The 25,444-nt window shown below is 47.4% G+C and overlaps 1 protein-coding gene and 1 non-coding gene across 6 annotated transcripts in view; one reads left to right on the plus strand and one right to left on the minus strand.

The window, feature by feature from the left end:
- Positions 1-4,347: 4,347 nt before the first annotated feature.
- Positions 4,348-25,444, minus strand: part of FAM168A (family with sequence similarity 168 member A) — a 192,126-nt gene continuing 171,029 nt past the window's right edge. For 2 of the 5 annotated variants that reach the window (XM_040489286.1, XM_040489285.1), the window contains exons 5-10: positions 22,227-22,238; positions 21,244-21,369; positions 14,154-14,296; positions 12,259-12,433; positions 10,824-10,954; positions 4,348-10,109 (exon numbers count right to left, since the gene is read on the minus strand). In XM_040489286.1, the coding sequence (XP_040345220.1) occupies positions 10,842-10,954; positions 12,259-12,433; positions 14,154-14,296; positions 21,244-21,369; positions 22,227-22,238 (569 nt within the window). In that variant the 3' untranslated portion in view covers positions 4,348-10,109; positions 10,824-10,841. The remainder of the gene's footprint in view (positions 10,110-10,823; positions 10,955-12,258; positions 12,434-14,153; positions 14,297-21,243; positions 21,370-22,226; positions 22,239-25,444) is intronic. The other 3 variants (XM_040489287.1, XM_040489288.1, XM_040489289.1) reach the window with 2 other exon arrangements.
- Positions 16,437-16,509, plus strand: TRNAM-CAU (transfer RNA methionine (anticodon CAU)). Its single transcript has one exon. It is a non-coding gene; the product is annotated as a tRNA-Met (tRNA).

Below are 25,444 nucleotides of genomic sequence, written 5' to 3' on the forward strand. Positions count from 1 at the left end.
TCACCAAATAGCTGTGTGTCAGGTACTGTGTGTGGGACAGGCCATCCCTCCCCTCGCAGTGTTGGCTCTGTGGCAGGTAGGCATGGGGACAGCGGGTGAAGTGGGGCTGGAGGAGGCCCCTCACTTCATCAGGTTCTCACTGAAGCCCCTAGAGGTAGTGCTGTCCAATAGATATATATAGTATGTACCACATATGTAATTTAAAATTTTCTAACAGCCGCATTTTTAAAAGGAAGAAAAAGATAAGCTTAGTATCAATAATGTATTTAAGCCAGTATAACTATTTTCATTTCAATATAAAGTCAGTATAAAAATTATGCATGAACCACTAATTTTTTTGTTTTGAAATCTGGTATTTTACACTTAAAGCACATCTTTTTTTTTTTTTTTAATTTTTTTTTCAATGTTTATTTATTTTTGGGACAGAGCATGAACGGGGGAGGGGCAGAGAGAGAGGGAGACACAGAATCGGAAACAGGCTCCAGGCTCCGAGCCATCAGCCCAGAGCCCGACGCGGGGCTCGAACTCACGGACCGCGAGATCGTGACCTGGCTGAAGTCGGACGCTCAACCGACTGCGCCACCCAGGCGCCCCTTAAAGCACATCTTAATAAGAACTAGCATATTCAAGGGCTCGATAGCCACATGCGGCTAGTGGCTCCTATCTTGGACAGCACAGCTCTAGAGGAAGTGGAGCCTGGGAGATGGATGGGGTCAGACTGACCTGTTGGGAGCTGGCGAACGTGGGAAAGGGAAACGTGGTCTGCAGAGAGAGAACAGCATGTGCAAAGGCCCAGGGGAACTACGAGGAACTGGAGAAGCTGGAAGTTGAAGGTGCCAGGTGTGGAGACTGGATTGGGTGTGGGCAGAAGACAGCTACACGTGCTCTTGGAAGCCATCAGTCTTCTGCCAGAGATGCCAAGGAACCTCTAAGGCATTTAGGAAAGGGAGCTGGTCAGCTTGCTCTTGGTCACAGCGTGGAGGGTGGAGCAGGAATTCTGCATGGAAACTGTTGCAGCTGTCCAGGCAAGAGGTGGTGGAAGCCAGGATGTGGGGGCAGGATCTAAGAGTCCTAAGATGGAATTGCTAGGACTTGGTAATAAGATGTGGGTCAACAGATTAGGGCCAGCTGGGTGGGGAAACCGGAGGAGCAGCCCAGGAGACAACTGTGATACAGCCCCCTGGGCGTCTGGAATGTGAAGGCCTAAAGTGGTCGAGAGACCGACCTGGGCTACAGGAATATCTAGAAGCACTCAAGTAGGCATTTGCACCAGGACTGGACCAGGAGAGAGGGCTCAGGGCAGACTCTTGGGCTGCCCCAGAGGCGCTGCCAAGGAGGTGGGAAGGAGACCAGGAGACTGCAGTGTCCTGCAAGTGAGGGAAAGGGAGTGAGGGGCAGGATGGTCCACAAGGCCAGGTGCTGCCCCAGGGTCAGGACTGCAGCAGTCCTTGGTTCGTGGACATGGTGAGAACAGGACGAGGTCTGATTGGATTGAGCTCCCCACAGAAGCCAGATTGTGACAGGCGATACCTGGTGGGGACTTAGGCCCCAGGGAGGTAAGGTTTTTAATTCTGGGCTCTCTGGGTATTGGTATATTTTTTAAAGGTGGAAGAAGGGGACACGTTTAAATGCTAATGGGAGAGTCCCAAAGAGAGGCTGAAGAACCAGACCAGATACTGATGTTTGGTGGAGTCTGGGGAGGTGTGGAAAGGGACAGCCTGTGGGAGCCCCAGACCTGCTGGATAAAGGCGGCTGGTCAGGATGGGACTCCAGAAGGCCCAGCTCATGTTTGCTCTTGCTGCTCCCCTGGGGCCACAGGTGCCACTACTCCTACTTCCAGACCCCTGCCCAACCCGGCCAGGGCTCCCTAAGGCTGGGGCCACAGCAGGATGACAAAGTGAGATCACCATCTTGTCTGTGGGCAGAGGCCTTTCTCCTGTGCAGAAGCCATGGACCTTTGGCCCAGTTAGCACAGAAAACTCCTGCCCAGAGAAGCTGGGCAGACATGCCTTGAGATTTGATCTCTCCCTGCCTCTTTCTTGCCTCTCCAGGGCACAGGCTTCTCTTTCTGAGGCTTCTGAGGTGTGTAGGAAAGGGAGGGGACTTCCTAGGGCCTAGGAAACAAAGCTTTCCCTGTTCTAGGAGAGAGGAGGAAAAGAGACAGGCTGTACATCAGGAGGAATTTTCTGGAGCACCATGGGTTGCCAAAGTCTAAAACAGTTTGTTCATTGTAGGGGCCTAGTGGACATCATCCGTGCTCCCAAGGAAATGTTCCCTTGGACTACCAGGGTCCACTTGGTGTCCCTATTTGCCAACTCTTAGCTGCATGTCAAGGTTTGGCTTCTCAAACTTGGCTGTCCCCTGAGCCAACCAACCCCACTTCACCCAGGACTTGGATGACACACCAAGATGATGAGAAAGCAAGAGATGGGGTGGGAGTTGGGTCCCTCTTACTCTCCAGCCTCCTTTTCCAGGGGAAGGCTGGACTGGGGACTCTAAACGCCCTCTTGCTGTGGAGACGGAGGCTGGGTCTGGCTTCCCAGGCCAGGTAAGAGATAACCCTCACCTTGGTGCTGGGCCCTGGGGTAATAAGCACAGCTCTTCTCCAGCACTGCCTGCCACCCCCACCCCCCACCCCGGCACCCCATTTTCTGCTTGCTGGAAGGTCAAAGTATGACTCTGGCCTAAATTTCTTCACCTGTCCCTAAAAGGATGGGATGCATTGCTGAGGGATCAGGTACGGGTATATCCAATGCCCTTGGCCTTCAGGGCCCCCACCCTCCTCTGAAAGTTTTCCTGGCTTGTCCCTCTGAATCTTGGCAGCCCTGGGAGCCAGAGGACAGACTGGGGCACTGGGCTGAGGGAAGTTCTGAGTCTCACCTTTCCTTAGTCCACCCCTCACCCCAAGGACCAGAATTGTGAGTATGGGGCCCAGATCTCCACCTCCCTGTCTGCTCCTGGTCCTCAGCCCTGCCATTGTGACCTGGAGCTGAGTCCCTGGAAAATCCCTTTCCTGCTCTGGCGAAACTGCTGTGACACAGCCCAACAAAGTCTGTGGCCAGAGGTGCCCTCAGCTCCCACACATGATAAGAGCTTTCCACCGCAAGGGAGGGAGAAGGAGTCTCCTGTGAGGTGAGGACAGGAGGGAAACTGGGGATCATGCTGCAGAGGCACAGGGCATGGGTTGGTAGCAAGGGCTGGAGAGTTAGGAGTCCATCCTGAAGTCCAATTACAGCTCTAGTGTGAGCCAGGTCAGTGAGCCTCTTGGGGCCTCAGTTTTTTCTCTAGTTGAGGAGGCTGAAATACTTGACAGGCTATAGGAGCATCAGGATTTGGGGGCCAGGCCCTGGGAGGCAATGGTGGCTACAATGACCAGGGAAAGAAGCCTGGGCCTGGACTAGGGCTGTGGCTTTGCCCAGAGGGAGGAGGAGGCAGAGATTTAGGATGGAAAATGGACAGTAGTTGACCATTTGGGTGGAGACACCACATAACCTCCCTCGACTGTCCTTCTGTGACTACAAACCTGTAAGCTCCTTCTTCCCTTGGTTTCCCAGCTGATAAACTCTCCTTTTAAGCAAACACAGTCACTGCCTCCTCTGGGGTGGGCAGGAGAATGTGGGGCCTGGCCAGATGTGAGCTCTGACTCTCAATCTCACAGCTCTGTGACCTTGGCCAAGGTACTTACCCTCCTTGGCTGCCCTGTCTTGAGGGCAGGGTTAATAAACAGGGCTCGTCTCCCATCCTGCTGTGAGGATTTTGAGAACTAGCAAACATAAAGCACAGCGCTGGCCACACGGTGAGCCTTGGAAGATGACAGCCTTCATCATTTATGACCTCCTGGCCGTGTATCACACACCTCAATTAGTCCAGGTGCTGATGGTCACTTCCCAGACCCCTCAACTGAATCCCAAGGAAGCCCTGCTATGCCTGAGGGGAGATGCAGCATAGTCATTACCTGCCTGGTGAAAACAAGGTTAGCATCAGCTTGGGGAGCAACCCAGGGGACTCACTGGCCTAAGAGGTGGTGTCTCCCTGCCCCAAGAACCACCAGTCTGGTCACCCCGGACTTTTTTTTTTTTTTTTTTTGGAAACTTTTTTTTCTTTTAATAGTTATTGAATGTTCTACAGCTTACAGTAAATATCATAGTTACAAATTCTTGGCTTCAATCTTTCAGAGTGATCACTATCTGATCTTCAAAACAAAATGAAACAAAAACCCAAAAGAATCCAAAACAACAAAACAAAACCAGATTTACACTTCATACACACAAGGCGAGGCCACGGGGCTTTCCAATCTTTACACGTCAGGCTGTGTTTTGAAAACACTGATAAGTTCTTTGATCAAACTACTTGGAAGACACCGGTCAAAGGTTTATTATTATTATTTTAAATGCTTTTCTTTTTAAAATGTGAGTTCCAATAAAATTTAAAAATTAGATTCCAACCTGTAGATTAAAATGAATTAAAAAATACAAAATCATATACAATGCTCTCACAGGGATGTTACATGCCACGAGAACAGGTTTCTCTGTCACGTGATATGATATAGGGATGCAATGCCTTTAGTCAGGAGATAGACCCTTGGGCCTTTAAAGGTCATTATAGACCACTCCAAGTTGCTAGAGGCCTGGCCTTACCTCCCCTTGGGGTAAGGAGGAGCTTGAGTCCCACCATAGATCCACACGATCTGGCTGACTTGAGAAGGTGGTCTGTGGGCAATCCCACTCTTTTCCTGACTCACAGGCATGAGGAGGAAGGCTAGAGCCTTGAGATGCTGGTCTTGCTGGGGTCAGGCCCAAAGAGGATTTCACCCATTTGACTCCTATGGGCTGGTACTTATCTGCAAAGCTGTTCTATAGGTTCTCTTCAGGAAGGAGAGTACCCACTCTGCCAGGAGCTGCAATGGGTCCAGGGCCTCACCGCCACAGCATGAATGCCCAGGGACTATGGATGCAGCCGCAGGGAAGCAAGAGCTCTAGTTACCCTTTCTGGTTTTGTGGCAGCCAGTCCCAACTCCTGTGTTCCTCACTTGGCCACTGGGTTGGACTCAACAGCATGCAAGATAGAAAATAACCATTGGAGAAACTGAGGGAACAGGGCCCAAGTCTGGCTCAGGCAAAGTTGGCTATGGAATGTTGAAGCTGGCCTGCCAGGCAGGAATTGTGAAGGCTGGGCCCTGGAACCATGTTAATACATAACTTCAGAAACAAGTTTTCTAGGAGAAGGGAACACAGGTAAAGGACAAACCCTGCAGCCAACCTGGCATGCCCATGGAAACTTGATCTCTGAGGCTCAGGAATGGAATTTAATGTTAGCCTGGTTGAGTTTCCTCTGCTGTTGGGCTGGGCCTGCACGGAACCTGCCTCCTACCTGCTCACTCCACTGCCTAACCTGCCCCTCTCTGGACTCTGAAGCTTGGCAAGCAGCTGGGGACCGCACACTCTGTAGTGATGTGGTAGAACAGAGGGTGGAAAAACAGGGCTTCCATTTATCTTCACTCAAATGCAACTAAGAAATGCCATGGTGATACCTAAATGATTAATCCAGCCAGAGTGCTATAACCAAGACCACACAAAGATCAAGATCCATGTCCTCTAGGCCTTCCTTCTCTGGCCATGAGGCAGACCCAAGGAATCTGATATGCAGGGCTCCAGGCTTGGCTCAGCCAGGGCCTCACTGGGGCTCTTGGCTAAATCTTGTCTACACAAGGACGCCAGAACTTGGTGACTAAGGGCCTGCCTGCCTTTTATGCTCCATGTGATTCATTTCTGAATGCCACTCAGAACAGAGTAAGCCCCTCCAAAGGAGCATTCCAGCTGAGACTGGTAAACCTGAAACTTGGAACTATACAGGGTCTCTCTTGGTCCTGGTTCTCACCCATGGGAAAAGCAAGCCCAGGGATTGAAGGCATGTGCTTTTGGCCACTCAAGGCTACATCAGGTCCCCTGGGAGTGTCGACTCACTGCGTTTGGACAGTGGGCAGGCCCTCCGGGGTCAGCAAGCAAGGGGTATGCAGGCTTCCCTGGGACACGGGTCTTTCAATGGACAGAAACCTGGGGGCTGCCCTTGAATGTGTCTTAGGCTCTCGGCATCATGACCCCAAAGTGTTATGTTCAGGTTAGGCCTTCTGTTGCCAATTTTCATCCTCCTGGTGCTGCCAGGGTCCTCGGGGCCCCTCATAAAAAATCTCAATTGGGAAGACTGAACTCCCCAGGTCTTTTGGAATCTTCCTCTGTTTGGAACAGACAGGTAGCAGCCCACCCCTTCTTAATGCCTGCCACTGAGATCCAGCAGGTGCCAGCAGAAAGAGCAGAGGATTTGAAGAGTTCAAATCTCAGCTCTTTCTCTTAACTGTATGACTTTTGGCAAATCTCTTCAGCCATTTTTTTTTTTTTTAAAGTAAGCTCTAGGCCCAGCATAGGGCTTGAACTCACAACCGAGATCAAGAGTCACATGCTCTACCAACTGAGCCAGCCACGTGCCCCAAGTCTCCTAAGCCTTTTAAGACTTAAGTTTTTCCATCTATAAAATGAGGATTTGGCAATCAATGAATGTCAAAGCACTTTGTACATTAAAAAAACATGTGGATAGGTTTGTGTGTCCTTGTTCGATATTTAGATAAGGGGATATACACTTTAGGGTCATTGCCAAGAGAGAAGAGCCACAGCAACTGTCCCGTCTCGTGAGGAAAAAAATGTTTTCACAAGTGGCAGAAAAGTTATGTTTCAGGCTCTCACCACTGGGGGGCACTCCAGACTCCAGATTCCTGGGCCCCAGGCTAATGAGGAAAGGGAGTCAGGTACAAGTTGGGGAAGCCAAGAGGGTTGGCTGGTGACTAAAACCACCTGTACCCCTAACCCTGGCCACCAAGCTCGTGGTACTGGGGGCAGGCACTGGAGTGGAGGTGTCTGCATGCTGGTGCCAGCACTGTAGCTCACTATGTCATGTGGGCACACTCCTTGTCCTCTCTGGCTTGCTGGCCTTCCTAACAATGACAGGGCCCTTCCAGCTCTGACCTTCTGTCCAGCTTTACCAATGGGCTACCCAGTATCTTTAGATGCCTCCCAAGAGATGCCTATGATCCCGCCACGAATGTTCATTCTGCCAGAGGCACACTACTACTACCCCTGCTCTCCTGGACTTGTTCCCTTTGCGATGACTCCCCAAGCTTGGCCAGGCTTGTGGATCTCCGTCAAAGCAAGAGGGGGAGGCCAGCAGAACTGGGGCTCCACCATGCACACTGAAAAGAGGGTGCTGGACTTGGGGCTCTTCCAGACCACAGCCTTTCTGCACCTTGTTTTTGCCTTGGGGCCTGTCTTTGATCTGGAATTACATACTAGGGCAAAGAAAGGGTGCAGAGCATAGATGCTTTAGTCCTCAAGCCTGTATGTGCAGTCAGACTGGAGGGAAAGCAGACAAACTGGGATTCAGGTGGCTCTGCCACTTATGAGCAAATCACTTTGCTTTCCCAAGTCTCAGTTTCCTCATGGATCAAATAGGAGGAATAATCTATTTCACAGGGTTAAGCCACATGATGGATGTGAAATTGCTTTGTGAACTGTGAGGTACTAGATGTTATTTTTTACTTACTGGCATAGAAAGAACAAAAGCAACAGGGCCATTCCTAGGTCTCCCCCTTTTTACTTCCTCTCTGTGGTTCTACCCAGCCCACCTAGAGGTAGCAGGGTACATGGAAACCTATTAGGATACTAGCTAGCATTCTGCTTACCTTGGCAAGCTCCCTTTTCTTCTACAATCAGTTTCCTCATTTGTTAGATGGGTGTAATAACTCTAACCCCGTCTCTCTCTCTCTCAGGGCCAGTAAATTAAAGGCTGTGAAGTGCTCTGAAATCTATGAAGCACCTGACAAATGCAAAGGTTTCCTATTATTATCATTAGTATTATTTTGGCATTTTCCACACACATATGACATAATCTAGAACAACCTTCACCCACCCTTACAAAACCAGAGAGCAGGAGGAGGTATCTGCAAAAAAGGGATTAACACTGGAAAACTTTGTTGTTTTAAAATGAAACCCCATCAGCACTCTAGAACAGACCATTTAGAACAGCTAGGTTTCTCCTTACTGGTCCTGCAGTTCCCTGGAAAGCCAAGAAGGTGGGTCCCCCAACTCCTGGCTCTGGGTTGGATGCTGATGGGCTTTGCCCTCCTGGGAATGCCAGACAACCTCTGAGGTCCTTCTGGCTCAAGAGTTTCCTGATTTCTTCCTCCTTTAAGGGAGACATGGGAGGTAGGGGTAAGGGTATGTCCAAGTGCATGTGAATTTAAAATGAAAAGGGTTGTTTAAAAGTCCCAAATGTTATCAATGATCCCATTTTGTACAGTAAAATGTTCCTGCACCCCCACCCCCACAGGAGCTGCTGGCTCAGCCAAAAGCTGGGTGCAGGGGACAATGCTGGGCAACCTGGGCTCCTGGCTGAGACTAGCCTGGACTCCTGACTTGGGGGTTCCTCTTCTCCCATGCCTCCTGGGCCTCATCCTTGTCCCCTTCTCTTTTCAGGAGGAGGGGCTTTTGTCCTAAAAGCATAGATCCTCCTTTTCAGCCAGCCCGCTTTCTCCTTCTCCTAGGGCTGGAGTCAGGTATAGAACGAAAGTTCTAGATGTCTTCACAGAATTTCCAAATGCTGTTTCTTCATTTGCAATTTCTGTTCCTGCCATTTGCCCCCATGTGACCTCTGCCCAGTCTTTAACCCCGCTTTGGAATTGATGGAGAAAAAGAGCAGAAACAAGAGCCCAGAGACTGTTCCAGAGTTCACCGGGTGTGAGCGCTGCTGACTTAATTTCTACAAAACCAAGCCAATCCATCCCTAGTTAAATTTTTGTGGATAACATGCCCCTAGGTAGGAAGCCTGCATTTAATGCTAATTTACTGCAAGATCTAGGGAAGTTCTTTCATCTTCTCTGAGCCTCAGCTTCCTCATCTATCAAACAGGGGAATGGATGAGATGATTGCTAAGGTCCCGTCAGTTCCATGAGTCTATGAAATGTTTATTGCTATTGCTTTTCCTTCACTATCCTGACCTTCAGAGCTGCCAGCACCCACCTGGAATGTGGTTCCGTCACTTTGGCCGTGAATGGCACAAGATAACCAAGAGCCCCACGGACAGGCTGGTGAGCCCTGGCACTGGGAAGGGCAGAGGGAAGGGAGAGAAATGCCATAGGTTCCCACTCTAATCAGGAGGAAGCATCTCATCAGAGTGGGTCCCTGTGGGCTCAAGGGCCAAGGTCTGGATTACATAGGGCATCTGGCCTTCCAAGGCTTTGGGAGGCTGGGATACCATCACCCTGCAGCTGCTTGGCAGGACTGAGGTCAAAATTACATTTTGAGGAAGTGCCAGGTCAGTTAACAACACTGTGCAAATCAGAAGGTCCAGGCCCAGACAACTTGGCGAGAGACCTTACAAATCAAAGCCAGCAGGCAAGCACCTCTCTCCCCTCTTCCTTCCCCCAGTGCCCTCCCTCCCCCCACCCTCCCTCAAGTTCTCCCAAAGAAAGAATCTGGTTTCCCCAGGTTCTCACCTGGGGTATTAAGCTGCTATGAACACTCCTACCTAATTCAGGTGGTCCTGTTCTCGGTCTGTTGCGATGGTTCCTTTGTGTCAGGACATAGTAACGTCCTAAACTAATCTTGCTCCGGAAAAATAAAGAACAATCTCCCAGAGATGTAACCTGCTCAACAGCTTTGAGTTCCAACCCTAGACCCAAGGGCCACAAGTGTTACACTCTTCAAAGTAAATCACACCTTCAGCTGAACCATTGCAATAAACCCTGCTCTCTGCCACTAAACTAGGATCCCCGGGGACTGGATGCTTGGGGAAGGAGAGAAGAGCAGAGAGGATGTGCTTGGTCAGGAGGAGGGGACAGAGCTGGAAGGGTAGCTGCTAAGAAGGAGACATTGGGGAGAGGCAGGAGATTAGAAAAAGCAGCTTTTACAAAAACCAAAAATAAAACCAAAACCATTAAAGATGCATAAAGTGACCCTTGCACTTCCGTTGTCTCTTCTTGCAAATAGAGGTGGTGCTGCTAGGGAACTGCTCCAGCACCTGTGTAAGACTTGAGTAGTTGCATACAATGTGTGACTCCAGATCTGAGGAAGGAAGAGGAGAGCCATTAGTGACCATGATAATCCTGTCAGGCCATTTCAGGAAGCCACTGGATCCCCTCCCCTCACTGTGGGAGCCCTAAATGGAGCCCTCTGTGCCTCCCTAGTGGAGCTGCCTGCTTCCTGTCCAGTGCCGAGAGCTCCTGGAAGACATGGAGGGTAGGGGAGATCAGGAGGTAGGGCAGAGTTATTAAAAGTTGATGTCCCTCAGGAGCAGTCGAGGGCAGTAAGGAAGCTGGTGGGTGGGGGGGATGTTGGCCCAAGGTCTCCAGCCGCCCTCCTCCCCCACTATCATCACCAACATCTGATTAAGGTAAGATTGCATCTGAAGAATGAGGACCAGAGTTAAAGGAAGTCTAGAGACTGTAGGTAAAGAGCACAGAATTTAGCACTAGAGGGCTGGAGTTCAAGTTCCAGCTTAATTCTTACTGGTTAAGTGATGTTGAACTATGCATTTATCAGTAAAACAGAACTAATAATCCTCATTTCACAGAGCTGCTCTAAGGATTATGAGATAATATACGTAGAGTATCTAGAACATATGGAAAGTGACAGCTATCACTAAGGGTAATATTACTGAACTCAGAGCAGGAAAGCAACTGGTAACTGTCACTGGCTCCTACCAACACCTGTGCTTTGCTAGGGGCGGTTCTGGTATTTGGTCATCCTCCTACCTCTCCCAGCCCAGGCCCCACTCACTTGGATGGGCTGCAGGCTTTACCAGTGCGGGGGCACATAGCTGTACGCAGGGGTCCCTTGGGCCCTGTATGTTGGCATGGACACAGGGTGTGCCCCAATCGCGGTGTGCTGGGGTGCAGTCAGCAGGGTACCTGAGCATCCAGAGAGAAGAGTAAACCCAGTGAGGCTGTCCCAGGGTGCTGGGAATGAAGAGGATGAAGCCATGGTCTTTCACACAACTGCTCCCCAACCTGGGCCCCCCACCTGCTCATGAACTTCCTGCCCCTCCCACCTTGCCAGGCTTCATCTCGTTAGGGAAAATTTTGCTGATACGCCAAGACAGAGTCAATCACTCATCTTCAGTGGCCTCCTTCTACTCTTCTTTGTATGCTTTTTGTAATCTACCGAGTGGAAATTGTTGGTTTATATGGTTGTATTTCCCATGGGCCCTGCTGTTCCTAAAGGCAGGGCTCTGGTCTGATCTATCAGTAACTGGTCCCCAGGACCAGAACGAAGGCTGGCACCAAGCAGATATTCGATAGCTTGCTAACCTGATTTAGGGAATGAGGCCTCAACAACCCCTTACATTAGGGGGCCACATAAAATCCCAATTCTCACCCCCTGCCCACTAGACCCCTTGTACTCTCTTCCTTCAAATGATTCTTTAAAAGTTGGGTCTCTAAAAGTTATCCACAACCCTCTTGTCATCTCACGCTCGTCTTTTGAATGTCCGCACATCCAGAGACTTCCCTAAACTTACTCTCCCGGTGTCATCTCCATCCCTATCCTCAGGGTTCCTGAAGGGCAGGGCTCTGATGTGATTTCTGGAGTAAGCCAGAAATGGAAAAGGGTTCCCTCATGCCTTACAATTAATTATTGGACAGGGGCTTAAGCTTCTGCCTGCTCAATAACATTAGCCCCGTGCACTCCCTTCTAGAACCCTGCTGCTACCAGAGTATTAGTGCCATCATCTTTCCTCTAAATGACAGCCTCCCCACCGACCTACCTGCTTCCAGCCTCTCCTACATAACTATGCCTCCACCCTGCAGCCGAGAACGTTTAAACCAAAACCATCTCTCCTCTGCTTGAACCCCTTTGCTAGCTCCCCACTTTACTTTGCTGACTACTCCAGCTGCTCTTCCAACTCCATGCCCCTGTTTTCTAAGGGCCTTGGACCATTTCCATTCTGTGAACGTGTTATGCTCATGTTCTTTCCACCTGGACTGCCCTCCCTCCCCTCTTCCATCTCTCTGGTTAGCTTCTGTTCACCCTTTAAGGTCTAGCTCAGTATGTCCTCCTCGGTGAAATCTTTCTCATCCCTATGGACAAGATTCCCAGAAACCCCCAGAACAGAATTTCTCATGCTATGGGACACTCGATTCCATGACTGTGTTCTCCAGTCTGTCATGAGTTTCTGGAGAAGGGGGATGGACACTGACATAGATGCTGCCCTCACCTGCAGACATTGCCATGGTGGTGCCGGCCACCATGCCCATGGCCACACCGTTGGTCCGGGGGGCAGCAACAGGCGCTGGGTAGATGGCGGAGGGAATGCTGTTGGGCTGGACAACCGTGGTGTGGTGGATGACGTGGGGCTGGGCAGCATACACAGGCTGTGTGTAGTAGGCTCCCTGAGGGAAAAGAGGCCGAGGTCACACAAGCTTTTGGAGATGTGGGGTAGGACATGGGGAGGAGGAAAAGGGAGGGGGAGCCTGTTCCTCCCAGACCCTATGGGATAGGGCCAGATAAGCATGGACCTAGAGATACAAGGTCTGGGCCCCAGTAGGGACTCTGTGTCTGTCTTACTACATGACTCTGGACTGTGCAGTAACGGGCTCAGCTTTTCGTTATGAATTGCGAAAAATAAGGCTCCAACCCTGTCCTGCTTTGCTCCTAGGGTTGCTATGTGATCTAATAGGTAACAGCCCGAATTCTGACATTTTAAAATGGTTGGATCTTACTGCAGTGTGCTTCTATGAGCTGCCTAAAATGTAAAGGCAGGGACCACAGTCAGTGAGTGAGGATATGGATGGGGCTGGTGAATCCAGACCACTGTGTGCATGCACATGAGGAATTACCAGCGGGGCGATCACACTGGTGCGAGTACTGCCGTTTTACCTACTGGGGACTGTCACAAATGCAGAGCATTTCCCCAGATGTCTCTTACTATTTCTCTTTAGGCAAAGAGATGAGAATGGAGACAGTTGTCTTAGGTGACTTCCCACTGCCTAGATCACATGGCTGCTTGCTGCTGCCACAGCCCACAGGCCTGGTGACCTTTGTGGGGAGTAGACACAGCCCCCTGGGTCATCTTACTCCAGAGCTTTCCCAATGCCTCTACTAACTAATGACAGGAGCCTCAGAATATGGGTTTATAATCCCAGAGGTCTGAAAACATAGTGCAAAGCAGCCTACCACAAACCAGAAAAACGATCTCCAGCCCACTGTTCTATCTTTTAAAAGTTTTGCATTCTATTGAACAATGTAGCTGTTCTTTAAATCAAAAAGTGTTCTCCTCACTACTTAAAAACCTCATGTAGAACTGTCACCCCAGAAAAAATGTGCCATGTGGTATGCTGGAGCCTCATATAGTCCCTGTCATAGCCATCCCCTCAGAGTACACACATTCTCTCTAGCTGAAAGAGCCCAGATGGGGACACTAAGGCACTCAGAGAAATAACTTACTGATGGTCACACAGGGAACTGGTGACAGAGCCTGAGAACTTATCTCCTCCCTGTTCAGCTCACAGACTTTATCAAGGAAGGGTAGGTGTGGAGGTTAGGGAGAGAAGCCCAAGACACATGGGGTCTCATCCTGACTCAACCAACAACTCCCTGTGTGACCTTGGACAACTCACTCTCCTCTGGGTCTCGGCTTCCCCACTTGTATAAAAAGGAATTAAGTGGGGTGCCTGGGTGGCTCAGTCAGTTAAACATCCAACTCTTGATTTCAGCTCAGGTCATAGTCTCATGGTGGTAAGACTGAGCCCTGTATTGAGCTCCACACTGGGCGTGGAGACTACTTAAAATTCTCTTTCCCTCTCCCCCTCATTCTCTCTCTCCAGAAAAAAAAAAAAGAAGGAATTGAGCTAGATAATTTCCAGGGGCCCCTGCTCCTTTGACATTCTGGGCGCTATTCATCTCAATGGCTTCATGCATCACCCCTGAGGGGCTGAGGTGGGGTGAGGGAGTGTGTAGACTACAGGGCTACCGTTTCTATGATATAATACTGACAAGTGGCCAGAGCCATGAACTTGCCTTCCCTCTCTTCCTCACCCACCCCCAACCCTCCTAGGCTGGTCACTCCTTTACCTGCAGAAGTGGTGGGCCCAGGCTTTCACGTGCACCTACCTGGGCATACAGATTCTGCTGGGGGTAGGCACTTCTGATTGGATACATGGCCGTCTGATAGGGGTTGGGTGATGGGGAGTAGGGGGGTGGAGCAGTATTACTCTGGGTCGGTGGGACCTTGTACGGTGTCCCTGCAGTATATCCTGTACCAAGGCAATAAGAGAGACTTCCAGTTAGTGGACAGAACATTGTCAGAAGGTAGCAGGTCCCAGTCACGACTCCCCAGACAAGGATGGGCTGATTCCAGGCTGGAAACACAGATGAGAACAGTGAACAGGGCTCCACCCAGACAGCCTTGGCCCCAGAGGCAGCTCCCTCAGTCCTGGTGCACAGGGCACACAAGTGATTCTGGCATCTTGTATTTTTCTGGGTCTCAGGGGTATGACATAGAAAATAAGAGGCTGGAACCAGATGATCTCCTAAGGGACCCTTGCAGCTCAGACAGTTTGGGATTCTGTCTACATGCTGTGAGACAGGCACGTACACACAGACAGGAGACCCTCCGCCCACTTGCCCTTTATTGCACTCTGTCTTCCTGCTTTTCTGTCTCCTCACTCAGCAGCCCAGGTGTCTTCTGCTGCTGTTTCTCTTTTGTTTTCCCCCTTATTCTTTTTCTCTCCTTGTGTCTCTCTTTTTGGAATTCTCTCTCCCACATTCCCCTTCTTCCCTGAGAGGGTTAAGGTGAAAAGCCCACAGAAAACACCATTCAGAGCCAGCCTTTCCCCCCACTCCTGGGGCTTGGAGGGAACCACCTCTGCCTCAAGTCAGGGGTCATGAAAGTTCACATCAACCTGAAACCTAGGCCCCAGGGAGCTCACAATCAGCGACTTGATTAAACTGTGCTACCTTTGACTGTTCTGGAAAATAGAGTCAGATCCTATGTCCACAGGAAAAAGCTGAGACATAAATCACCCAGGAACAAGACTGTGTACTCACAGAACACAAAATGAAATGATTCTATGGAAACCAAGTGATCATCAAGTGACCCCTAACTCTCTTACTCTATACAACAGGCTCAGAAAGGGCAAGTGTTTTTACAAACTGCTCCTTCTTTCTAAGTTGAAGGGACAGTGCCAGAAGACCTTGGCTTTGGATCTCCAATGGGGTGTTGCTGATACTTCTTCCCTGGGCTTCCCATCCAGGCTCAGTCTGGTTGGTACATCACTGACCTTCTCCTGTCTCAAAGTAAGGTCTTTCACCTACAAGATGCTCACCAAGGACTGTCAGCAACGTGGTGCTGATTCTGCAAGAAGGGACTGGGGGGCAGAGCAGAGAGGGGTGCTTTATTGGAAGAAAACAGACCAAGGCTTCAGTTCAGGCTTTTTTTTTTTTCCAATTTGGTGTGCCTATTATCAAGTGTCTGGGCTTTAGTTTCCTATTTTGTTAAATCAGAAGGCTAAGAATGAAGATCTCCTCCTGAACTAAAATCCCATTTTTCTAAAGATCCTAGGTCTCTTTTACCCTATCCCCAAGTAAAAGCAAGCTGCTGTAAGGTCACAAATCTGTCTCCATCCATAGCACTGGCCTGGCGTCCCCCCCCCACCCCCCACCTCCTGGACCCTGATGAAGTACTCAGTAGGATATGAACGCTGCTATTTGGTCACCACAAAAGGCACCACCGAAAGGCATCCTTGTCCTCTTCCCTGGAATCATGTCATTTACTTTTCCATCTGCAGATCCATAGTTTATTCCACGAGAAACTGGTTTTGTGGTCAAATACATTTGGGAAATAAGTAGCAATGAAGATGGAGTGGAAAGAATACATTCAGGAGAAGGCAGCATTGTGAAAAAAGAGAAACTAGACATGGAGGTGCGAATCAGCTGAGAGAAGTCTGGAGCAGATTCCTCCAAGTTTCTAGATTGTGGCACTAATTATGATATGTGGTCAAGGCAGGTGAAGCAGATACTGCAGGGGCAGACAGAAGTCTAAGTCTGTGATATCTACAAGGAGCCATCTGAGGGGCACTTCACCTTGGAGGCACGGTTTTTTAATCTGTAAAACAAAGGTGGGGGTTCTCAAAATGGGCATGTCCCAAGACTGTGCGATGAACTATATAGCATTCTGAAGGATTTTAATCACTGTTTAAAAAAAAAAAGTGCAGTAATGTAGAATAGAGATAAATAGGTTTGTTTTTTATTCCATGACCCTGACAAGTTTTAAAATGACAGGATGAACTATGAATCTCCAAGATAGGGATATGCAGGAGACTATTCACAAATTTAATTTACCACTGAATCTTTTATGCACGCTATTAACATTTAAAACAGGCAAACTATAGGGGCGCCTGGCTGGCTCAGTCGGAAGAGCATGCGACTCATGATCTTGGGGTCATGGGTTCGAGCCCCATGCTGGGTGTAGAGATTACTAAAAGATAAACCATAAAATTAAATAAATAAATGAATACATAAAACCTGAAAACTGCAGTTTTTGTAATTGCAACTTATCTTGGTAAGCAAAGTTTTATTGTAACAGCCATGTCCATTCATTTACTTCTCAACTATGGCTGCTTTCCTGCTACAATGGTAGTTATGACAGAGACCATATGGCCTGAAAAGCCTACAGTATTTATTATTTGGACTTCTACAGGGATTGCTTGCTCAACCTGATTTAAAGGAATAAAATAAGGTTATGAGGAGTCCTGCCAGAGTGGAAAGCATCTCTTTTCTATGCAGAAGGGCAGGATACCCTTGAATCCTAAGATACCTGTCTCTGAAAGCTATACAGCACAGAGTAGCGGTTATGAGTAGTCTGGAGCCAGACTGACTGCCTGGGTCTGAACCCCAGCCCTGCTATGTAACAGCTGTAGAAAACAGCAGTCTCCTCATCTGTAAAATGGGGACAACAGTACCTATTTCATTGGGTTGCTGTGATAAATACATTAATTAATAATTGCAAAGCCCTCAGAATAGTGCCTGACACATTAAAAGCATTTCATAAAGGTGAGCTATTATTCTTTTCTCTCTCTCACTGTATAGAGAAACACTTAGTAAGCTTCCTGCCCTGGTGGTGTGCAAGCAGAGACTGGTCTGAAAGACTACAATAGAGAGGTTAAACTATGACTTCCATTGTGTGATCCAACTTGGAACACAGACTCCAGGATTCTAAGATTCTAAAACTGTATGGCTTAAAATACCATAACTTCACAATTCTTTCAAGTTAACAAGCCAACGATACTGGCAACTTTCCTTTATGTTCCCCAAGAATGTGCTCTGGAATTTCTATCCCTAGGGGAAGGCTGCTCTATTCCTCTATGCCACAAGGACAATCAACCACCTTACAAAGTATTGAGGTTATCTCTCTGAGGAAAATCAAAAAGCACCAAGAGTCTGCAGGAGAATTTGGTTTCCAAGTCTAAGAATAACTTTTTCTGAAAATGTTTCCCTTTCTTCATGTTATGAAATGAGATACACATATACTCAGAATACAAATCAGCAGCCAGAGTACCCTTGGCAGCCAAAAGATGATGCTGCAGAAGAAGGCCTTTCTCATTTGTCCAGACAGTTTGAGAAGGAAGAAGCAGAGCTAGAGATCATTAAGCTCCCAACACAGACATTTCACAGATGAGATGACGGACAGATGGCTGACACAGAGCAACTGCTCGCCAGGACTCAGGACCCAGTGCTCCTTCCTCCAACTACAATAGTTCTCAAGGTTTCCACCTGTGTTAAGAGGCTGCAGAAACTGCCTGGGCTCCCATCCTGGGCTTTATCAGTGAGTCAGGTCAATTCTTCTCTCAAGGAATACCCTCATTTGGACTAGATAGTATCGGAAGGCATTCTAGTGTTGATATTCTAAGTCTCTGAGTATTTCAGTGAGACTTATGAAAAAATCACTGCAGTGGACTTTCTACAACTGACAGTCCTGTCCATACCACTGAGGATTATAAAGTCCCCTGGAGCTATAGCCTCAGCTACCTTGGGTAAGGCAAAATTTAGGATTTGTTATTCTGTGCATCTAAGTAAAAGAAGGTATTGGGCTTGATGATGCAAAAACAAACAAACAAAAACAAAAAACAAAAAAACCTCACTGATTTTCCTGAAATGAACTTAGACTCAGCTCCCTCACTGGAGGTCTGGCACTTGTGAATGGACTTCTACCTAAGTCTGAAGGTCACAGGATTAGGACTTTGGAATGCTATACCTTCAGGACATTAGAGACTTGCATTCAACTTTTTACATTTCAAATGAATCTGGAGCTGAGAGGGGGGCAGCGACCTTCCCAAAATCGCACAGCAAATCAGTGCAGAGCTGGCTCAGAGTTCAGGGCTTCCCATGACCTGGGCAGCGGTTCCTTTCTGAGTTATAGGTCTCTGCAGTCCAATCTTGGACATCTGGCATTTTGGCCTTCATGTCATCATTTCATTAAAGGCAATACTGTGACAGAAAAAAGGGAATTAGATCACTAGAAGTCCCAGCTCTGCCTTATGAAAGAGGCTTTGTTTATGAGGCCCTATTCTTTCTCTCAGGTCCCTAACTATAATTTTAGGGTCCATCAAACAGGAAAATAAATTGAGGCTGCACATTAGTGAGATAAAAACTGTTTTAGCCCTCTCTTCAATCCTTCTGCACTACCATAAATCTTTTTCAGTTGGAGAGCCCCTACCACCTTCAAAGGCATTGATCCTTACATCAAGGATGCCTTTTAGACTAATCGGTTTATTGACCATCAGATTTACATGTCTGAACAAAGCTCTATGTCTGAGTCTTGCCTTGACCCCCAAGTCTCCTTGTTGATAGCCGAACAAGAGAGTGTGGAATAAGTAGGAGGGAGACCCAATTACAAACAGCCTTAGCAAGTGTTAGTAAAATTAAACTGAATTTGTTAAAGTGCCCTGAATTTTCTGTAGCAACTAGAAGCCACAAAATCTGTGTCGGAGGAAGCCTGGTGGGAGTGGGAGGGGCAGGCGAGCCAGCATCTATTTAAAAATTCCACAGGTTCACACACTACTGGCTTTAAAGAAAAGGGGGCACATTGTGGTCCTTTCCAGCGACTGTGACAGCCTGTGAGGACAGTGGGAGGTAGCTGCAGGACATTTCAATGGGACTTCAGGAAGATTTCAACACAGGAGAAGGTGAAGCCTTCTAATATTCAGACATTCTCACTGTAGAAAGGGTTGCCTGTGGAGGGAATGAATACCCTGGAGATATATATGTGAGCAAAGGCTGGCTGGTCAACTACGGGCAGGGTGGCTAGAAAGGTCCCTGCTGGGGTGGTAGATACTGAGTACACAGCACCCTGGTGACAGAATCAGGAGTCTAACAGCTAGACAGAACTTTCAAGAGGGCCTAGTCCAGCCCCCTCATTTTACAGTTGGAAAAACCAAGGTCCAGAGCATGGACATAAATTATCCAAGGTTGTACAGAACCAAGTCTAGAATCCAACTCTTCTGGTCTCCATCCCAGGCCTCTTTCTGCTAAACTATAGTAGGTGTGTCTATATGCATGTACAATCACGTGTGGGTTTAAGAGAAAATATGTGTATGTATAAACCCATTTACATATATGTTCGCTCAATTCTACCTGAGGTACCTGAGAAAACTCCCTACTACTGCCATCCCTCTCTTAATGAGTACAATTAATCTCGTGAAAAAAGTCAATAAACTTAACCTGAAATTTAAACCTGAATGATATCTTTTTAGTTGTGCTGCTTGCTACTTAGATGACATTGGACATATTACCTTTCTGGGCCTCAGCTTTCAAACCTGAATAAAAATCCACCATAATAGGACTATAGTGTAGATTAAATGAGAGGGTGATAATGAAAGCAAATTCTCTAAGGTGAAGAGTTAGGTTGTTTAAAAATAAGTTGACGACGACATCTAGGGGCAACAGTAACTAAGGAGAACATAACATTGGGTATTAAAAAAAAGAAAAAAAATGCAGCATATTCATTTAATCCACTTAATAGATTAATAATTTACTGAACTACAAACTATCAGGCTTTATCTGCAATATCCCTCTTAAGGGTATGTCAAGCTTCTGCTGGCACAACTTAAGAAGAAAGCACTCCCCACAACCAAAGCCAGCCATTCCTCTTTGGGACAGCTCCAACAAGGCACAAAGTCTTCCTTACATGGAGTCAAAATGCCACTCAGTAACTTCTAAACACTGGTCCTCATTTTACCCACAGAGACATCTTGTATTAAAAATCAGGTGTGGGGGCACCTGGGTGGCTCAGATGGTTAGGCGTCCGACTTCAGCTCAGGTCATGATCTCGCAGTTCTTGAGTTTGAGCCCTGCATCAGGCTCTGTGCTGACAGCTCAGAGCCTGGAGCTTGCTTCAGACTGTGTGTCTCCCTCTCCCTCTGCCCCTCCCCTACTTGCACTCCGTCTCTCTCTCTCGCTTTCAAAAATAAACAAACATTAAAAAAAAGTAAACATCAGGTGTGAAGGTGAAACCATCAGTCACCCCACTGAACCTCAAGATGAACATAACCAATCTGATTGGCCAGATGGTTTCTGTCTTCCCTGAGGATTCCCTGTACATACCTTGCTCTCACAGTGTAGCTTCCACTCGGAGAATATTTCTCATGCAGGGGGCAATTCTGCCTCCCCAGGAGACACTTGGCAATGTTTAGAGATATTTTGGTTGCCATAATGAGGGTTTGCTGGCATCCGGGGATGGGGGGGAAAGAGGGCGGGGCAAGGCCAGGGATTCTGCTTAGCATCCTACAATGCACAAGTTAGCCCCCTACAATAAAGAATTTCTATCTGGTCCAGATGTCCATAATGGCAAGGTTGTGAAACCCTGTGCTAGCTAGAGGAGCCCTCTCTGTCCAAAGGTCCACAGGCCTTCAAATGTTCTTTCCTTTAAAATGTAGTAACAGTTCTTCCCTTATCAAACTTGTTGGCCAGGTGCATACTTCCTCCTCCCTCCCTCACTGCTTTGTGTCTCCCCAAAGCCGGGTACATGATCAAAGAGGATGACCTTCCCTGTATGAGGAAGGTCAATTTTTTGTGTGGGTAGGAGAACCTCTTAAAATAAGTGTCTTACAAGGTCAGTTTTAAAAGTGCCCTTTCCTTTCTTTCTAAGAGACAAATCAGTCCCAACCAAGGGGAACAAGGAAAGGAGGAGACAGGCTGTATTTACTGAAAGCCGCAGAGGATGCTTGGTAAGTTCGGTTCTCGGTCCCGGTGTCCACTGGGAGGTGGAAGGTGCCTTCAGTACCACAGGAAGACGAGTTCTGTGGCCAGGCCTGTTTCATCAGCAGAGTTGCTTAAGGGAAGACACAAGAATGGCATTAGGCAGAAATAAGAAGTGGGCACCACCAATCACAGACACAAAGCAAGGGTCTTGTGCTGGATGGAAACATATAACCCAAGGGGCCCTGTTCAGACACACAGGATGGTTCAGCCTTTCTGAGATGGGCGAGTGGGTTGCGGGGAGTGCTGAAGTGAGCTTCCAAATGATTTGAAACCAAGGAAATCAGAGTTTACACTAAGAGAGCCAGGGTTTTCTATCCACTACCAAAACCTTATGAAGATGCCTATGAATACCACCTCCTACTGACATTCTGGCCTAAGGCTCTGGGATATTCCTTAGCCGCTTTCTTATGAATATATCACAACTTGGAGCCTTTGTGTACTGGGCCACATCAACCAAGTACTCATTTTTAATGTCTGAAATCTCACCTGGGGGGTATTTAATAAGTTGTTTTCAAAGAGAGACCTCAAAAGAATTATCACGTGACATGAACCTTGCTGGACTGCCATCTCTTTTAAAGGGACTGAGCTGTGGCGGTTCAGGAGGCATAGGCTGTCCACAGGGGCTCTTCCCATTCCTTCTTCTTCTGTACACCCAGCTGGAGCCAGACAGATAAACATCTTGCACACCCTTTATACCTCCTATTGAGGTGCTGCTGTGCCCCACCTGAGATATCTCCTCATGAATTAGAGATGATCTGCTGGGCCATTAAGAAATTCTATGTCAAACTTGGGATAGGTGTAAAATAGAGATGAGGCCCAGTCTGAAATCTGCAGACACTTCTCAGGTTCACCTGAAGCTTAGCCTGAGAAATTTGAAGGATGATGTTTCATATGATCTGGAAGTGGGGAATGACTCAAAAAACTTACCTTCATGGTATCCTGTGGGGAAGGAGAGAGGAAAGAGGGTTTCAAAGGGGGGAAATGCCTAACTTTTTAGAGATTTCTCTTGATATACTTTCTCCTAAAGGAGAAACCATTCTTGACCCAAATTTCTATTTAGAGTAGGAAGAACAATTTTAATAGTATCTTTTCCACTCAAATAACATCTTGGGTATGAGGGGTTTTAAAGAACAGTAGCAGGATGTGGGGGCTACACTGCCAATAGTTGGATATACTGGAAACATTTTAACAAGGGGCTAAGGTGCAGCACGGTGGCATGAGAAGTATGCCTGTCCACTCTGATTCTGCCAGGGCAAGGACAGCCCGCCTCCAGAGAGATCCCATAACCCCTCTGCCCATCCAGGTAACAGGTAATGCCTCTGGTTCCTTCGGCCTTGGGAGTACTGCGGCCAGAGGAAGAGGTCAAGGACCCTGCTGTTTTGCCAAACTAAGGCTAGAAGTGTAGCTGTTCTAGGCTGACTCTGCGCTTGCATTAATGGCCCGCAATATATACAGCAGATGCTGAGAAATGAGAAGGAAATCATGGGCAGGAAAGTGACACTAAAAGGAGAATTCTGGCAGAAGAAATGGACACCCAGCAGAATTCCATGCAGAGTCCAAAGCCTTTGCTGGACACCAAGACATGGCTCTGCAAACAATACAGGAGGAGGGCAGTCAATTTTAAACAATTACCTTGAGTTTCTTTTCCCCGGGGTGGGAGCAGGGGGTGGGGATTAATAAAGGATCCAATTAGTGTTGAAAAATCTTATCAAGATGTCTCCAAATTTAGAATCTGCCACTCAAGGTGGCTGGAAAGCCCTGGTCACTCCAAACAACTTCCTAAAAAGTGAAACATGTAATTCTGAGAAGTCAGATGTCCTCAAGACCCTACAGGGTTCCATCAGGGAGCAGAAGGCCTGAATTTAGCCACATAAAATTTGGATGTCCTGTTCCAGGCCAGTTTTTTCCCCCAAGTGGTGCATACTTCACCATAATTTTCATCATAAGCCAAAAGTCTGACATCAGTCTGAAGGACTGCATGACAATTAAAGCAAATCAAGATTAACCAAAGAGTAACTGAAGCCTACACTGCACTCAGCACTGAGGGGAGCGCCACAGTGGACAAGAACACATGTGGGTCATGGTCACCGCACACAAGGTACTTATGGGCTAGCTGGGGATGCAACACAGCCACACGCCAACCAGAGAGTGAACAAGACAGCATTATGCACAATAAAATAACATTCCAGATTAACCAGGAAAGAAGCAAGTGCGACTGTGCCTTTGATTATGTCTTATCTAACTGATCAAGTGAACTAAACTGTGTATGTCCTGAAGAAGTGGGTATTTCCTTCTGGTTTCATTAAAAAAGAAAAGAAAACAAATATTGGGATTTTCTATGTTTCTCTCTATATTTGAGTACTTTATAATTTAAAACTGGACAAATATGAAGACTACAAAAACCAACAAATATTAGCTGTCAACTTGACTTCCTCATTGGTCTGTTGTATTGTGCCATATGATCTTCCTCTTCCATGTAAAATTCTAAAGTAACCCATTGTGTTGGTGGTAGCAACTGAGAGCTCAGTTGTGGGATAGAGACAATCCAACTGAAACTTCAGAGGCACAGTAATAGAGGAGGCTGCTCTGACAGGCATGCCCGCTCTTGGGTGCCATGAAAGGTACCAACTCCTAGAAATGTTCTACACTTTCAACTAGGTGGTAGTAAAATACAAGTGTATACATATGTCAAATATTACTGAGCTGTACATTTGAGACTAGTGCACTTTATGTACTACTGTATATGTATTCTTCAATTTAAAAAGGAGAGAGAGAGAGAGAAAGGGAGAAAGAGAGAGAGAGAGAGAGAGAGAGAGAGAGAGAGAACACACCCTTGGCAGTGAAGGGCCATGGCCCAGTCACAGCATGCTGCCCACATCCAGGTGCTGGGTTGTTCACTTCCCTGGATACGGGGCCCTCACGCCCTCTGACACTTTGAACAATCTGTTAAGCACACTTACAAGGAAGAGAGGCAGCAAGGGACCATCATCCTGAATAATGCAGTAGGTCAGGAAATCTGAGTTCTAACCTGGGCTGTGCCACTTACTAGCTGGAGGACCTTGGGCAAGTCACTTAATCTTTATTTTGTTGTCTCATAACACAGCAGTAATAACTTCTCTCTGATTGCTTCATATTGTTGACGTGAGGATCAAAGTGAAGTGTCATCCAGTCCTAACAGTTTCTAATTCTGGTATCTGCTCGTCTTCCATCCCCACAGTTATAGACAGCTCTAATTTAAGTTCTCATCAGCTCTTAACTACTACAACTGCTTCCTCATTGTTCTGTTTTTACACCTGCCAACTTCAATCTACAAACTGCAATCAAGAGACATTTCTAAGACCTAAACCTAATCACAAAATCTTAAGAACACTCCACGGTTCTCCACTGCCTACAGGCTAAGACTGAACTTCTTGTGTGGCATTCAAGGCCCCTCATGATCTAGCCCTGTGATCTCTCTAGTCTCTCACTGTTCTCACTTTCCAACCCTACACTATAGCCACACAAACTTTATCATTCCCAGAATATGCCAAGAAGTGTCACAGCACATCTCTGTATTTTTGCTCATGGTTCACTTTTCTTGGCCTGTCTTTCCCCAAATGCCACCTGGTAAAGATTTATTAAGCCATCAATCATGAGCTTGCCTCTACTATGAAGTCTTTTCTTTTCCCCACCCTTTGACCACAGCCCCTTCATATATCCCATATGGTTCGCTATCCCAGTTTCTGTGATTCTTAGAAACCCCTGTACTTGCTGGCTTGTCTGTCTCCCCCACTAAATTGAGTTCCTTTAGAATAGGGACCTTGTGTCACTAGTCTTTATCTCTAAAGAGCCAGTGCAGGGTCTGGCACAAAGCATTCTGCGAAGAGAAGAGCTCCGCACATACTTTTTAGTATTTCTATTTCAGATGCTATAACTAGAGGGGTGAGAAAGCATGAGAACTTCTCTCACTTTTTATGGAATCTTCTGTCCAAGTTCATAGATCCTGAGGCAAACAAAAAATGGACTCTCCATAAATGATAAGAGAGGTCTGTGACTGGCAAAAATAATAAAATTATAAGAGGATAGACTGCTAACATTAGAGGGAGCTGAGAGAACATCTGTAACAAAACACTATCTATGGCTTGGAGACATTAGCAAATTGCCCA

The sequence above is a fragment of the Herpailurus yagouaroundi genome, unplaced genomic scaffold (assembly GCF_014898765.1).
Source record: "Herpailurus yagouaroundi ecotype Mexico unplaced genomic scaffold, PumYag 180, whole genome shotgun sequence".
Lineage (NCBI taxonomy): Eukaryota > Metazoa > Chordata > Mammalia > Carnivora > Felidae > Herpailurus > Herpailurus yagouaroundi.